Consider the following 15,397-nt stretch of genomic DNA (forward strand, 5'->3'; position numbering starts at 1 on the left):
GGCGAATGAACACTCCGTCACATGGACGAACAATATTATTTTCACAACTAGCCGTGTTGGCTAATTGACCGATGAAATCTTTTAAGGGATTGTCAACGACTGTGCAAGGCAATTGTGTGTTCGTTTCGTTACCTTTACTAAGCTAATGAAACCCGAGAAAACTCAAATATAAAAATGTCTTCGATTATATGTACAGAAGCAATCGCATAATGAACTGCTCACTCCTGCGAGCAGTAAAATATATCTATCCACGCCCCTGCCCCACCGGCCGCTCGTCTGCCCCGTTTCTCGTTCCTACTTCGCCTACTTTGTCCGGATGTGCTTCAGCTTCTTCGCCGAGTACAGGAAGTTGTTGGCATACGCCTTGGGCACAATCTTGCGCTCCTGCGGCTCCTGCACAAAGTACTCGTAGCCCTGCTTCTCAGCAAAGGCAATGGCATCCTCCTTGGTCTTGAAATGGATGTGCGTGCCCTGCATGAAGTCTCCGGATGACTGCCAGCCCATCAACGGGTTCTCCCACCGGTGGCCCTTCTCCAGGACGTCCCAGTCCATCCGCCACTTGGTGCCGTGCCAGTCGCCCGACTGCGTGGCCGGCTTTGTGGGCTTATAAATTCTGCATAAGAGATGGTATGTTAGTAAAATAAAGCCGAGAATCAAGTGAGAGGATCATACGCGTCTAGAGAGAGTGAGGCATACCTGACCGTCCGGGCCTCGAGCTCCATCGGGGCGCCAGAGAGCACGGCTGCCGGAAGAGCGTCATTGTCCTCGCTGCCATCCAGCACACGCTTGGGGACTGGCGTGAAGTTTCTATAGCAAAAATGAGTCAGCAAGATCCTTTCCCTTGTTGGCTTCCGTCGCCGGAAGGCCTCGCATCACCGAGAGAGACATACGAAGTCGCGCGGTCCGTGTGAGCAGTGTAGTCGGGAGCGTTGTTGGCAGCACGGGGAGTTACCGGGGCAACCGTCTTGGGAGGAGCAGGCGTCAATGAGCTCTCAAGCCGCCGCAGGGAGAGGGTCGCGGCGGCGGCCACCATCGGCCGGCGAGTGATGGGAGCAACGGAGGCGCTTCTCAGCATCTGGGCGGCAGCTGCCGAGGCCGTTGGGCGGATCGAAGCCATGGGAAAGAGTGGTAGTTGGGCTTGTAAATAAGCCCCAAGACGTGTAATAGATTCGGACGACTCAATTGGGTTGTGGATGGCCGTTCGTTGTTCGCCTTGTCGCCGTTTGCCGACGCCGAATCCGTTTCGCGATGGCTACGAATTTGCTGCAGTCGTGGTTCACGCAGTGCCGTCTCGCGAATAGCAAGCAAGGTAAATCGTAGTACTGTAAGCAAAAAAGATGTTCCGGGACTTGTTTTGGCGCTATAGTTCTCCTTCAACTCCCCTCTAGCCGCTCCGTAATTCCCTCGTTTCCTGCTAGAAACCGCCTAACGACTCTCCGCTCCCCCCAACGCCGCCAACTGAGGAGCCTCACGTGACTGGCTACCGGGAACAACCGCTAATCCGAGGGAAAGCTGTCGGAATCTTCGTTTTCCCTGGCATCGCGAAACGTTTTCTGAGTGACGACCATTCGCAACCCAAATCACCGGCCTTCTCCCCATCCACCCGCAAGCCACGTTCAATTGTCGTCCGGCACCGCCACGGATTTCAATTCCTCTTCTAATCTCACCCTTCTCGTAACTCTCCTCGCCGCTCTCGACCCCTTTCTCGTTTCCGTCGGTCCGCAAAATTTTTCAACATGAGCTACATCACTCGCCGGGCGCTCTCGACGCTCATTCCCCCCAAGGTTTGTTCAATGCGTTCGGTGGTGCCGACCTGGTCAATACACTGATCAGCTAACACGGGTTCTCCAGGTTGCTTCGCCCAAGGTACGTTTTGAAATACGACGGACGACTGGTTGTGTGGATGTTTTGGTTCGCAGGAAAACGCGCGACTTTTCGCCCAACTCACGACAACGGCCGCCACAATCAATTTGGCCTTGCGATATTCGACGACTCATATAATCCCATCAGTAATGTGGCAAAACGGCGGTATTGTCAGCAGGTCGGCGTGCACATTAACTGCGAAGACGGACACCGCGGCCCCATCAACGATTTGGCGACGGCCCAGAACGGCGCAACCGAACAACGTGATCGAACGATGCGAGACGACACGATCAAGCGATGTGACCGAAATGAGAGATAGGTCGAGAATGCTAACGACTGACTCAGGCCATTGGCGCTGCTCCTGATGCTGTCCGCATGCAGCGTGTCGTGAGCTTCTACGAGAAGCTGCCTCGTGGCCCGGCCCCCGAGGTCAAGGCCAAGGGCCTCCTCGGCCGCTACCAGGCCAAGCACTTCGGCAAGAACCCCACGGTCAAGCGTACGTGAACGAACCCCCGAGCAGAAATGGATGAGCGTATCGGCAAGGGCAAATGTGCTACTCGTCGTAAAGACACAATTACTGACACCTACCTTAGCCATTATCCAGGCTGTTGCCCTTCTGATTGTCATCGGCTACGCCCAGCAGTACTACTTCCACCTGCGTGTGTACCTCCCCACTCTGAGACGAGCAACGGCTACAATAGGCCAATGGCCAACATCGACGCTCTTTGCATAACACTCTATACTAACATGTCCGTTTGTCACAGGCCACCACAAGAACAACGCCCACTAAGCGACGTCTTACCTGGAAAACTAAAAAGAAGGCTGGAACTGAGATTGGCGGAGGCGATGTGGTTTTTGCCGAGCCTCCGTTCCGTTGTACATATATCTTGTGTTGCCGAATAGAGAGATTGTGGAAACACCCGCGAAGGGCTTCGTGCGTATACGTGCTTTGCCATCATATTTATTTCATTTGTACCAAATCGTATCGATGCCATCACAGCAACCCGTGAAACATCCAACCCAAAACGTGCCCATAAACAGGTCATTAAATGCTAAATAGCGGCTTTCAAACTCATGCCGGACAGTGAGTCTTACCGCCAGGCAACAGCTAGGATTCTAGCAGACTTTACATATTGGCGCTGCCAAGAAGCCGCCTTGTTGATTCACGCTTTGTGATAACGTGTGGTAGTTTGGCTTGACAAGGAGTCATCACGCAGAAGACGGCCCATAATGGTACGACAAGGCCTTTCAAAATGCTAGCATTCTATTTGTGTAAAAGTTGATCAACTCTCATATAGAGGCGCAGAGGCATATTCAACAATGGCAAGGTCATTCACCTGCCGTGCTCTGCTTGTAGCTGAGCTGGCCTGCTCCTTCTTTCTCGGGTCATTTCCTACCTCTCACCCAGTCGCTCCTTCCATTCTCCTGTGGGTCGCGACATAAGCTAAGCCTAAAATAGCCACATCGGCGTCCCAGCCAATCAGCGGACGGCGACGCCAAAGCACTACCAAAGCAGCCCAGCACCAAGGCAGGGCCCCGTTCCTTCCCTTTGCGCTCTGTCCAGTAGGAAAAAACGAAGGCAGCCCAGCCGCATTTTCGACATCTTCGCTTTGTTTCTCCTCCTTTGACCATCATCACGAGCTGTCCCTCTGCTCTCTCCTCAGCGACACTCTCGATTCCTACATCAGACGCAACAAGCATTCCCGGTCACAGGAACGCCGAGCTCTGAATAGTACTGATTTCGCACCCGCGCCCTGGCCAACAGACAATCATTGCATCATTTCTCCCAGTTGCCCCAGAAGGTGCATTTCTCAATACAAAGACTTGCCTAGGTAAGGATAAGGAGCCACCCAAATAATCCGAGCGAAAGCCAGACCAACGTGACTGCTAGCCGGATTTGCCTTCCATCTTCTTCCTCTTCGTCTACAACGAACCTTAAACGACTCACCCACTTCTCTTTCTCTTGCAGTTTAGGTGAAGACCACCCAACATCGAATCCACCACCTTGCGTCAACTGCGAGATCCGCTTTTCGCCAGTCGTGAACACAGAGAGAAAATCTTCGCACCTGACCGCCTCTACGCACCCCGGCGACGATACCGTTTCAAAGGCTCCATCACCTTCTGCTCTGCCGATTGGTGACTCGGAAAGCTGTCCCGCAAACGGTCACCCTCATTTCAACACATTGCGAGCTAAGCGCATCGTATGATGGCTGCTGAGATCAATGAATCTACACCCGTTGAAGCTCCCGCCAACTCCGAACCTGAAGCCGTGAGTTTTGCTCCTGGCAGCCCCGCGCACCGTAGCTGTCGATGCGGCTCCATAGACCCTCGCCCCGCTAACCAGGCTTCTTTTCCCGCAGGTTCCCAAGATCAGCGACGACTTGCACAATGGCGACTCAAATCCGCCTTCTGTGAACGGCACGGCCACCTCCGGCTCCCCAGACGAACTATCCAACAAACACATCGCCGATAATGTTGACGACCTGGTAAACTCTGCGGAGCCGAGCATTAGTGGGGGTTCGGACACGGAGACTTCGAGACTCGACGCGGCCAAAAACAAAGATGGAGACAAGGGACACGTGCGGACGTCGTCCACGGCGAGAAAACCCACCACATTCAAATCAGTCTCCGTCAACAAGACCTTCCTTGCGGCCAAGGCTGCCGGTACGGCCGGCGTGGCCAAGCCCGGTGACAAGGCATCGCCAACTCTCGGTGTCGCTTCCCTCACCTCGGCTTCATCCGCCTCGCCTCGCCCGAGACTGGTGGCCAAGACTGGCCTCGTCAAAGGTCCTGGTGCAAACGGACGACCTGCTGCGGCGCCAGATCCGAACGCTGTCTGGAACAAAAACAGACGTAAGTACTCTTCTTCTTCCGTTCCTCATGGGTCTCATCAAGCTAATATTGCTTTCTCTCAGCCGTTGTTCCCCCAGACCCACGCAAACTCACGGACGAAGAATTGAAGAAATATGGAATTCACATTTCAACACGTCTTCAGCAGAACGACGACGGCAAGGGCCAAGCGAACTGGGCAGATATCGACGACGATGATGAAGACTGGGCTCCCGAGGAGATCACGTGGACGGACGGCACGAAGTCCACCATTCCGCATCACGATGAAATCCAGCCGTCTCCACAACCTCACAGTGTTCAACCAGATATGTCCCACGCGCAGTCGCACTACTATTTACAGGCTCACTCGCAGTCACCACAGGCACAGCAGCACTCCGTGGCATCTGCTAGCCAGCCGTCGCCGACTGCCATTCCGTCCTCTCTATCGAGAGAAGTCGACGCCAATGACAAGCCAAAGTCGCCCGCCCCGACAGGCGTGCGATCTGGCGGACTGCCGTCCGGCAGAGGTTTGATTTTGAAAGGCGCACCCGAGAAGCCAACACTGGTCGCGAAGCCTCCAGCGCCTCCGACCCCGGTCAAGTCGCCGTGGGCTTCTTTGCCACCGGTTGACAAGGCGTCCCCTGTTACAATGGACCTGCCCCCTTCCATTGGAAACTCGCGCCTGCCTTACCAGCAGTCGCAGTTCCACCAATATCCTCCGCGAGACATGTACGGCGGTCCCCCGAGAGGCTCGACACCTCCTCCACCGTTTAAGGAAATAGCCGCCGACGACTTCAGCCGTGGTGGCTTTAGGGATAGTCACCCCTATGCAAACCGAGAGCTGTACAACTCGCAGTCTGGCCGGATGGAGCCTGTGCAAGATCGCCGCGGCAGCATGAGAGGCGACATGCATCACAGGCAGCCACCGTCAGCACTGTTGCAGCGACAGTCCCATGGGTCGGACCAGCAGCCTGAGCCTTCTGCCGCATTCCAGACTCATCGGTCGGCCCACGAAGGTCCTTATGGAAGACGCCGGAATTCATCCAATGTCAGCGGTGGCAGTGGCAGCTTTATGCAGCGTCTTGGAAGACCGCATGACCAGAATGTTCCTCCCGAACTCCTCCATGCCCAACAGCCATCTCTCGCAGGTAGAAGCGATAGTCCCACTTCTCCGAGAAACTTCTCTCCGTCCGGCACACGGTCGTGGCAAGCACACGGCTCTCCAGCCGCAACACTTGCATCCACGCACTCGAACCCCCAGTCCAACGCCCCGCCAGGCTCCGCGCAGCCGCATACACAGGGGGCGCCACAGGCTGCAAGCGCCAGCATCGAGGACGAACTCGAGATCCAAAAGAAGATTATGAGAGAGCGCCGCGAACTTGCCAAGAAGAGACGCCTGGAAGAGGAAGAGCGCGAGGAGGCCGCGAAGCGTGAGCGCATCCGGCTCAAGCTCGAAGCGATGGGCCCAGCACCGGAGCGAAAGAGCGCCAAGAAAGAACCATCCAAGGATGAAGCGGCCCCAGCAACAGCAGCCGCCGCGCCGGTGACTCCTATCCAAGTCAACGCAAACTTAAGCACACCAGGTGGAGAGGCTACGACGGATGCTGGAGCTTCGGGTAGCAATCACCCCATGCACGCCACGGAGCACCATAGCGGTGTGCCGGCGACTGCAGAGAACACCCATGACCAATCGCAGCAACAACCACAGACCTGGCAGAGCCCAGTTCCGCCACAGACCGAGCGCATGGCCTCTTGGGGCAGCACGAACCAGTCTACCCGGAATGTATGGGGCTCGCCAAACAACCGAAGCCTCGGAAACGGTACATTCACGTCAGACCTCGGACCTATTGGGCCACCGTCTGTCCAGAAGAATGCCGCGGCGCCTCCTATGGCACCAATTGGCCCCCCGAAGTCCACTGTGTCGCTCCCTCCGCCACCCCCTCCGGCTGACGTCCAGAGAACGTCAGCCCGTTCCGCAGTGGCGCAGCAATCCGCCGGCGGCAACTCGGCTGAAGTGGCACGTAGTGCCTGGGCTAACGCTGTCAAGGCCAGCGACGAAACCCAATTTGCGCAGCAAAAGGCTCAACGTGCCGAACAACAGCGCGAGGCTGAAGCTCGTGGTCTGGGTCTGAAAGATCTGCACCCGGCCATCAAGGATACCTGGTTGCCGACCCGCATGAACGAGGATGGCAACCGGGTTGAGGACAAGGCCAACCAGTCTGTGGTGCACCGCCCCGGTACCACTGTGGGTGGGAGCAGCAGCCCAGGCTCGACCATTCACTCCCAATCCAGACCATCACGGTTCTTCCCTACCCGTGACACTCGTCTGGAGGATGCCGTTGCCGCCGCACAGGGAACAGCCCTTGGTGGGGCGTCGGCTATAAACAGTAGTAGTCAAGGACGCCCCGGCTCACCATCGCCGCCGCCTCCCGATATGGACGGCCATCCGGCATTTGACGGTGATGCAGCACACCCGCACGTTTCTCTTCCGCGGCCGCAAATTGTTGTACGGCTGCCCCCGAAGGACACGACAGCTGCCGCCGAACACCCCCCTGCGTCTGGGTCACATGCAAAGCACACACAGCTACGTAGCGCCGCCTCGCATGCGAACGAGTCCCAATCGACACCGTCAGACGGCGCCTCATGGCAAGCCAAGTTTAACAACCTGTTTGACCGGAAGCCCGCTGTCTCCCCGTCCAAGCCAACGTCGGGCGCTGGGCGGCACGACATGCAAAATCGCACCAGTTCTGAAAACACGGCACCCACGTCTACGAAAGCACCTGTTGCTCCGAGAAGCGTGAAAGCAACTCCCAAGGAGCCTTTTACGACGCGTCTCATGGCAGAGGACTGCTTTGAACGACAGGAGATGGGTTCACTGCCCCCAGTCCACCTGCCTAACAAGGTTCCCGAACTGGCATGGACCCCCGCCCCCATTCCTAAGCCTCTCGCCAGGCGCTTCTTGCTATCGACCGCCACCAGCGGCGACCATGAGGGCTTCTTGAAGGACTACTTCGGTGTACCTCATTCCGTCAGCATCCAATTTCCAGGTATGGCAGGCAATGGCAAGTCTGTCAACCTGCCGACTCCACGCACGAACAGCAACCCGCGCCGGACGACATATGGACGCAGCGGTAGCGGCCGCCACGGATCATCTCACAGGGGCGGGAACAAGAATCGCGACGCGTCCAGCACGCACTCTGTCAACGACAAGACCACCCCGCCCAGCACCAGACAAGGGTCGTCCGGTGGCCGATCTCGCGGTGGAGGAATGCGTCACCGTTCTGAGAACTGGACCCGAGGCACATCTGCACCTGTCCAGACTTAAACGGCGATCGTTCGAAGCAATGTCATTCTGAGATCCCATTTGGGTTTTAAGCACAACCTGAGTGTCCTCTTTGCTCATCCCCAGCTTTCGTGCCTTTTGGTCCCGATTTGAGCCAGAGTATGTCTTTTGAGCAAGGGAGGAGGATGCGGCGTCTGACATGACTCGTCCCGTCTCCTCTTTGTCTCTCGGGTCACGTCTACTCTGCGTGTTCTTTTACTATTCTATTTTAAAACACCTGAGACCATGCATGAATTTTATCATGGCTCTCGCACAATTCTTGTACTACCTCTTCATTACTACTTTATTTCAGAGCAAGCACCGATTTTATTCTACCGTGGAACTCTTCTTTTCTTCAACTGCTGCTACTTTTTGACCCTGTTTTGGTCTCGATCTGGGCTCGGCGTTTACCTCTAACCAACCGAGCCACGATCCTTTTTTGACGGTGCTATTTGGACTCCCTTGATGCTTTGATTCGAAACCCCATGTTCGACTATTGAACTTTGTCTGATAATTTTCTTCCAACATCCTTCTGCGGTTCACTCGGCGCGACATGGCCTCTTTCTTGGGAAGAAAGCGGCGCGATTTATGCGGTTTGACGCCTGGCGCTGCCAAATCGACAAGCTTGCCTATGGGACGAGGAGAGCACGAAAATAGCAAGATGATGACTGGTTTAGAACAACATATGACGAGGCTTAGTGCCTTTTTATATAGGGAATGGGGCAACGACGAGGCAGACGACAATGACTTGACGTCTAAGGAACAAGGAAATTGGGAACACGCGTGTCTCTCAGCTGAGCACCGCGAGTATCAACAAACTGGAAAGAAGAAAATGCACGGCACGTCTCGGAAATGTCTTGTGGCCTGCCATCTTTTTATCAGCATTCGGTAAATGAGATCATGGTTATGGAACAAATGGGACAAGGCGGATAACGTGCCAGGGACACATGGAAACGGAGGATACCTTGGAAGCCTATACCAATGAATAATAATAAAAAACATGGACATTTATCCCACCTCTTGGACGTGAACTCGGTGACATGAGGTTCGTCAAAGCGCTTGGTGTATCGAACTTGGGGCATATGCCTACGGCTCACATTGTTTCTGGTCATATTTGGCAGCGTCGGCACCTGTCCCTCTCGGAACAGAAAAAACAATTTCTCCATAAATCATTTTTGTTTTAATGGTTAACTTTACGTGTATTTTATTTTTGAAACGATCATCAATAACTCATATTTTATATTTTTGCTACATAAAACACGACCTATGATAAAACGTCATCACCTAAATAAAACATCAAAATCAAGAAACTGTGATCCACCAACAAATATAGAGATAGTTGGAACAAGGCGGGAGCTATTTCGAAGATTATTTTCATCTAAAATTTGAATTCATTCCGTATATAACATTGCGCATAGATTGTACATCATAGGCTTACCCTTCAGCAGACATACAGATAAGCAGGTGAACATGAGAACGACTATCAAAACAGAAAGTAAATATAAAATAATTGTCCCACAGCCGAAAGCAAAAGAGAAACTCCTAGACTCCCTTCAACCACGCCCTGCACTCCCCATTGTATACCTTAGTTTATTATTTTCATTCTGACATCATCTTAGCATCACTGATCAAATACTAAAACTCCTCGAATGTACAGTTGGGGTGTAGCACATAGATGATCTGCTCATGTGCGTTCGACGCCGGGCCCTCCGTAGCATTCTCGTCTGCCATGCCCTGGCCGCGGATGGCCATGAGAATGTTCTCCTTGACCATCTTCTTGAGCACCATGTTCACGAGCGACTTCTCGCGGTGGTAGTCCTCTTCGGTATCGAGGTCGCCCTCCTGCTGCTCGAGGTACCATGTGGAGAGGACGTCTGCGGCGACACCTTCGCCGGGGCCGGATACCTCGTCGTCGCGCACACGCTGGACAATCGCATTGACAATGGCAATGTACTTGTCGTAGGTGATGGCGACCTTGTTGCGGCGACCGGTGGCAGCATTGGTGGCGGCTGTGTCGTGCTCGTCCATGGCGACATCACTGTTCGGGTCGGGGCCGTTGGCTGCGGCCGCCAGGGCAGCGGCCTCGGTGGCTTCGTCGGCGGCACCGTCCTCGTCGTCTTCGACCTCGACATCGTCGTGCTCGACGGAGATGATGCTCTGGCGCAGAAGGTTGTAGGCCTCGGTGACCATGTCCGGGGTGATCTCGTCAACGCAGTTGGCCTTGGCAATGGCCTCACTCAGACGGATCATGGACTCGAGCTGACGCACGGTGATGCGGTACGAGTTCTTGCCGACACCGCCCTGGGCATCGTCGGCGCGCAGGTCGCGATAGCGGTCGACAAGAAGCTGCTTGGCCTCGTCGGTAAACTCGGGCTGGAAGGTGCGCGCGAACTGGATGTAGCGCTGCAGCTGCTCGGTGGTGAACTCGGGGGTGACGGCCTCGTCACGCAGCTGGTGGATGCCGACAATGTGCTCGGCCAGGCGGCGGTCGACGCTCTCGTTGCACTCGTCGAGGATGACAAAGAAGAGATCGAAACGCGACATGATGGGCGCGGACATGTTGATGTTAGCGCGTAGCGTGGCTTTGCGGTTGTAGCGACCGGCGACTGGGTTGGCGGCGGCCAGGATGGACGTGCGAGCGTTGAGGGTGGCCTGGATGCCAGCCTTGGCAATGGAAATGGTCTGCTGTTCCATGGCTTCGTGGATGGCGACCTGGTCACCAATGTCCATCTTGTCAAACTCGTCGATACAGCAGATGCCGTTGTCCGCAAGCATCAGCGCACCGGCCTCAATGGTGAACTCGCCCGTCTCCTCGTCCTTGACAACGGCGGCCGTCAGACCGGCAGCGGACGAGGCCTTGCCAGAGGTGTAGACGGCGCGCGGCGCGAAACTGCAAATGTACTTGAGGAACTGCGACTTGGAGGTGGAGGGGTCGCCGACAATGCAAATGTTGAGGTCGCCACGTAGCTGCATGCCCTCCGCGGTGGACTTGTGCACACCGGACACCAGCTGCAGCAACAGGCCCTTCTTGACAATCTCATGGCCGTAGACCATGGGCGCCAGCGACTTGACGAGACGCGAGTAAATGTAGTCACTGTGGACCATCTTGCGCAGGTCGTCAATCTCGGCCTTGGTGTAGGCACCGAGCACGAGCTCCTGCGCCTCCTGTGCAGTCATGAAGCCGTTGGCCGCATTGCCGCCTGCGGTGCCGTCGCGCACCGATGCCTGAGTCAACGCAGCGACAATGTCGGCGCCCGAGGCGTCCGGACCGTTGGGAATGCTGCTGCTGCCACCGAGGCTGGTGGTGTCGGGCAAGACCATGCAGGCCAAGAAGGCCATACGGTAGGTGAGGTCGCGCACACCGAGGGCCTTGAGGCCCGAGATACCAGAGCCGCCGGCATCGTTACCGGCACGTGCGGCGTTGCGGTCATCGCGGATGGCTGTGGGGCGCACACCGGGCAGACCCAGCTGGCTGACGTCGGGCACGACCATGAGCATGCCGTTGAAGATGCACTTCTCACCGGCCTTGGCGCGGTCGACCATCTCGCCACGCAGGATGACGTCCATGGTGCGCGGCATGCTTCCTGTTGGAATCTCGCTGCTGTTCTCCTGGATGCGGACTTTTTGCCAGTCGACAAAGGTGCTCTGGCGGATGTCGAGCTGCCAGGACTGGCGGTTCTGGCAGGTGGTGTTGGGGCACTGTGTGGGCTCGGTGTAGCGGAAGGCCTGCTCGACATTGGGGACGACGACCTTGCAGGCGGGGCAGATGAAGGTGGCCAGGGACAGCTCGGGGCGGACTTCGGAGGTGCGGGTGACGGTGCCGGAGATGCTGAGCAGCTGGCCAATGTTGGCGGCACGCAGGGCGCGGATGCGCGAAACGAGCGGCATGTTGTAGATGGCGACCGTGAACAGCTTGTCGGTCTGCTGGTTGCTGGTCTTGCTGCCGAGGTCGGCCGACTGCTGCGAGGCGGAACCGGCATTGCTGGCGGCCGATGTGGTACGGTTGGTGGAAGCGGTGCTGGACGTGAGCTGGCGATGCTGGCGGAAGTAGTGGGGCTCGTACTTGGCGATCATATTGTGCAGGCCGGCGTTGAGGTAGGGCAGCAGCCGGAAGTACATGCGTAGGGCGGCCTCGGAGAGCACGCCGTTGTTCCAGGAGGTCAGGTGCTTGAAGTCAACGTAGAAGGTCGACAGTTGGTAGGAGCGCATGGCGTGGATCTGGGCGACGTAGAACTTGTCGGTAACGGGGGCGGACGGCGTCTCGCCCGAGGCGGAGGGCTCCTCGATGAAACTGAACTGTCAGACAAAAGACACACATAGAAAATAAACAGAGAACGATGGGGCAACGCACTCCTCGATAAACGACTCAAAGTACTGCTGCACGGCGAGACCAATCTTGTCCTCGACACGCGGAATGGGCTCGCCGTTGTTCCGCCGTACCCGCTGCGGCACCTTGTCGTCGGCAAAGCCCTCGCCCTCGTCGTCGCTCATGGCACCGCCAACGCTTTCTGAAGGCGGCCCGCGTGGCCGTGCTGAGGACGAGCTGAGGCCGTGGAAGCGGCGGGGGGTGGGTGCGGCCGAGGTGGCGCGCGAGGGGCCGTCGGACATGGCGAGGCCGAAGTCACTGGACGGCGTAGCCATGGCTGTTTGTTGTGGGGGGTTATCACAGGTTGAGAGCAGTAAGGAAGAAATGGAGAAAAGAAGGAAAAGGGGGTGAGGTCTAAAGAGCGTCGAGGAGGGCCGATCCAAAGGCTTTGTTTGGGACGAGAGCGACGATGTCAAGGGAAGAGAAAAATGGAAATGATCAAAAATGAGGAATGACGAAAGACAGAGTCAAAATATGCGCTGGACTAGGACAATGACAAGGAATAATGATGTCTTGTTGTCGATGGACAAATTGCTTTCGCGGGAGACGCGATTTGGCCCCTCCCTATCATGTAGAGTGGGAAGGTACGCGTCCAGGACGCGTCGAAGTGGATCCAATGACTAGCTCTGATTGGCGTGACGCGAAAACATTAAAGTGGTTGCAGCCAAATTGTGGGCGCCCATTAAACTCTGATGAGAGAGACTACGATTGCACGCGATACACTGTTGTGTGGTTCAGAAGTGTCTTTGACAGGGAGCACGAGCTCCACAGGGTCTTGAATTTGCGTCAACGCTATGTAATTGCCGTGTTTCCCAGATAAAAAGCAACATGTCGTGATCCCAAACGCCAGGTCCCGTGACCAAAATTGTCTTAATATGTGGACATTATTCGTACGAGTGTATCTGCTTGTTAGCAATGACACGGAGGAATGTGAATGCGCTTGTAGACTGTACACACCTTCTCTGACAATGCTACCCACTCCTCCATGCTGCGAACATACGGGTCGGTACTCGCGTCGGCCGTGGTCTGGTGGCCCCAAATCACGATCTTGTCAAACTCGGCCTGCACCACGAGCCCGCCCGAATCCAGACGCTGTCGTTGTGCCTCCTGTTCGGCCGCTGTGGCGTCGACGTCGACAACCTCTTCGGGAGCGCTTGTATTGCTGGCACGGGCTTGTTCGCGGGGCGAGCCGCGACGCAGGCCTACAACGCCCCGGTAGTCGGCGGGCAGCGTGACGGTCTGGCCGTGCAGCTTGCGTCCGCGGAAGTAGGCCGTAGCTTGGCCGTCTGAGATATTAGCAGGTGCTGAGTTCGGCAAAAAGCCAACCGCTCTCAAAGTACTCAACACACCCTTCTCTTGTGGCCGCCAAAAGGCGTCGACTTGTCCAACCGGTCCGTTGTGGTGGATTTGGCAGGGCAGCAGGTGTGGTGTAGCTTGTGTGGGTGTGGAAGTGGCACTGTCGGCCGTGATTTCGAGAATTGGCTGCGTCATGTTGGGAACGTGGACGAGTACCACGGTATTTCTGTAACGTTGTCAACAGATACTTAATTGACAAGAACTGTGATGGTGTTCGCCGATACGCGTGGGAGACGCGCCGGGAAGGTGCTCTAAACTGCCCCGCTAGCTGCACACCCCAGTTTATGTTCTTAGGGGGGCTTGACAAGTGTGGTCCGCCCAAACAACGACAATTGCGACTCCTTCATCATTGCCGTTCCGTTCACCTTAATCAACAGCACCGCCCCCAAGCCAGACATTTGTTTTTGTTTCAGGCTTGCCCACGACCACTGCCGCTTCACTCTCGTGTTTCCGTTCTCCTCTTTTCTCTCCCCATTTTTTCCCCACTGCACACGTCTGCGTGGCGGTCTGTGGGTGTTGCATCGTCTCTGCCCGCATTGCATCAAACCCCCAGCCGCCAGCAATCTAGCGCAATAAAACCAGGCGGCATGTGCGCAGACTTGGACCGCCCAGGAGGCGATGTGACTGATACTTTGTCTGTCGTTGACCTGCCCCTCGATCGACAAACAGATGGCCGTCTATGTCAAGCGTTGGTGCCGACGCCGTCGATGACCGCCTAGGCTGCCTTACTGTGACCGACACAAGCCCAGGACGAGGAGTTGCGTGAACTATGGGGAGACGGAGAATGCGGGACGCGATCTTCTGTCTCAAGACCGCCCGGCAGCTTCTGGCTTCTTCCCCTAGTCACCCCTGTTCTGGGTTCGGGCCCGTCTTTCGAAAAGCTTCTAGGCAGGCATCTGTAGCCATCCTGGCTCGGCAACATCCACTTCCGACCTCTTTTGAAGCCTGTCTTTATTATGCTGCTTTGTTTTGTAATACTGACCCCCCTTGTCTGCTTTCTTCCATCCCTTTACTCTGCTGGTGAGAGGAAAACATGTTGTATTTCGTCTTGCCTTCGAAAAAGCTCTAGTGGGCTTTAGGCCTGATAGTGTCCCCCTATGACGACGCCTGCCACATCTCAACGGAGATTTAATTCCTCACTTACACATATTCACGCGATTGGATTCAGCAACGGGCCGATCCAGGCTCGCCCTGGAACTCTGAAGCTTCACACATAGGGGCAGTTCCCGTCGACAAACGGTAACAAGTGTTGACACTGAATAATAGCAAAACGACCGCACTCTAGTGTCAAGCGAAAGCCAGGGTCGTGGCAGGACGGGAAAAAAATGAGAAATCACCGACAGGTCATTGTACCCCGGTTCCGTCCGTGCAGCTCACAAATACAAACCACAAGACACGGATAGCGGGTAGGCAAGACAACGCGGAGGACAAGATGCGGCAGGAAAGAGGCCCCAACATATAAGCATAAGTTAGGCTATAAGACGACCAACTGTGTACCGCTGTTGCAGTCTCTCCCCTCCGAGCTCGGTCTGTGTCGTGTGCCCTATTCTTTTTAACCAAGTGTTTCCTCTCTGGGGCGTGTCTTTTTGTACCTGTTTGCGAAGTTGTGTTCATTGTCGTCTCAAGTATTTTGTTGGCGTTTGCTGACTGTTGATTTCTCT

General features: G+C 55.7%; 6 protein-coding genes across 6 annotated transcripts; 3 read left to right on the top strand and 3 right to left on the bottom strand.

Annotated features, from left to right (window-relative positions):
- Positions 1-303: 303 nt before the first annotated feature.
- SPSK_07887 (NADH dehydrogenase (ubiquinone) Fe-S protein 4) lies at positions 304-1,117 on the bottom strand (the record flags this gene model as incomplete). Its single annotated transcript, XM_016734540.1, has 3 exons — positions 304-613; positions 697-807; positions 891-1,117. 3 exons carry the CDS (start codon positions 1,115-1,117, stop codon positions 304-306), a joined length of 648 nt encoding a protein of 215 aa, XP_016590590.1.
- A 619-nt stretch (positions 1,118-1,736) lies between these two features.
- On the top strand, positions 1,737-2,596 carry SPSK_07859 (F1F0 ATP synthase subunit f; the record flags this gene model as incomplete). Its single annotated transcript, XM_016734512.1, has 5 exons — positions 1,737-1,784; positions 1,852-1,866; positions 1,920-2,162; positions 2,209-2,359; positions 2,457-2,596. The coding sequence occupies 5 exons, from the start codon at positions 1,737-1,739 to the stop codon at positions 2,594-2,596; spliced, it is 597 nt and encodes a 198-aa protein (XP_016590591.1).
- A 587-nt stretch (positions 2,597-3,183) lies between these two features.
- Positions 3,184-8,017, top strand: SPSK_06873 (uncharacterized protein; the record flags this gene model as incomplete). The annotated part of the gene is made up of 6 exons (XM_016733546.1): positions 3,184-3,290; positions 3,340-3,426; positions 3,833-4,064; positions 4,107-4,132; positions 4,208-4,716; positions 4,779-8,017. The coding sequence occupies 6 exons, from the start codon at positions 3,184-3,186 to the stop codon at positions 8,015-8,017; spliced, it is 4,200 nt and encodes a 1,399-aa protein (XP_016590592.1).
- A 550-nt stretch (positions 8,018-8,567) lies between these two features.
- On the top strand, positions 8,568-8,906 carry SPSK_08148 (uncharacterized protein; the record flags this gene model as incomplete). The annotated part of the gene is made up of 1 exon (XM_016734789.1): positions 8,568-8,906. The coding sequence occupies one exon, from the start codon at positions 8,568-8,570 to the stop codon at positions 8,904-8,906; it is 339 nt and encodes a 112-aa protein (XP_016590593.1).
- Positions 8,907-9,649: 743 nt separating this feature from the next.
- Positions 9,650-12,655, bottom strand: SPSK_06983 (minichromosome maintenance protein 6; the record flags this gene model as incomplete). Its single annotated transcript, XM_016733653.1, has 2 exons — positions 9,650-12,305; positions 12,366-12,655. 2 exons carry the CDS (start codon positions 12,653-12,655, stop codon positions 9,650-9,652), a joined length of 2,946 nt encoding a protein of 981 aa, XP_016590594.1.
- A 609-nt stretch (positions 12,656-13,264) lies between these two features.
- Positions 13,265-13,871, bottom strand: SPSK_08010 (ribonuclease H2 subunit C; the record flags this gene model as incomplete). The annotated part of the gene is made up of 2 exons (XM_016734661.1): positions 13,265-13,282; positions 13,338-13,871. 2 exons carry the CDS (start codon positions 13,869-13,871, stop codon positions 13,265-13,267), a joined length of 552 nt encoding a protein of 183 aa, XP_016590595.1.
- Between the last annotated feature and the right edge of the window lie 1,526 nt (positions 13,872-15,397).

Source organism: Sporothrix schenckii (assembly GCF_000961545.1).
Source record: "Sporothrix schenckii 1099-18 chromosome Unknown Cont41, whole genome shotgun sequence".
Lineage (NCBI taxonomy): Eukaryota > Fungi > Ascomycota > Sordariomycetes > Ophiostomatales > Ophiostomataceae > Sporothrix > Sporothrix schenckii.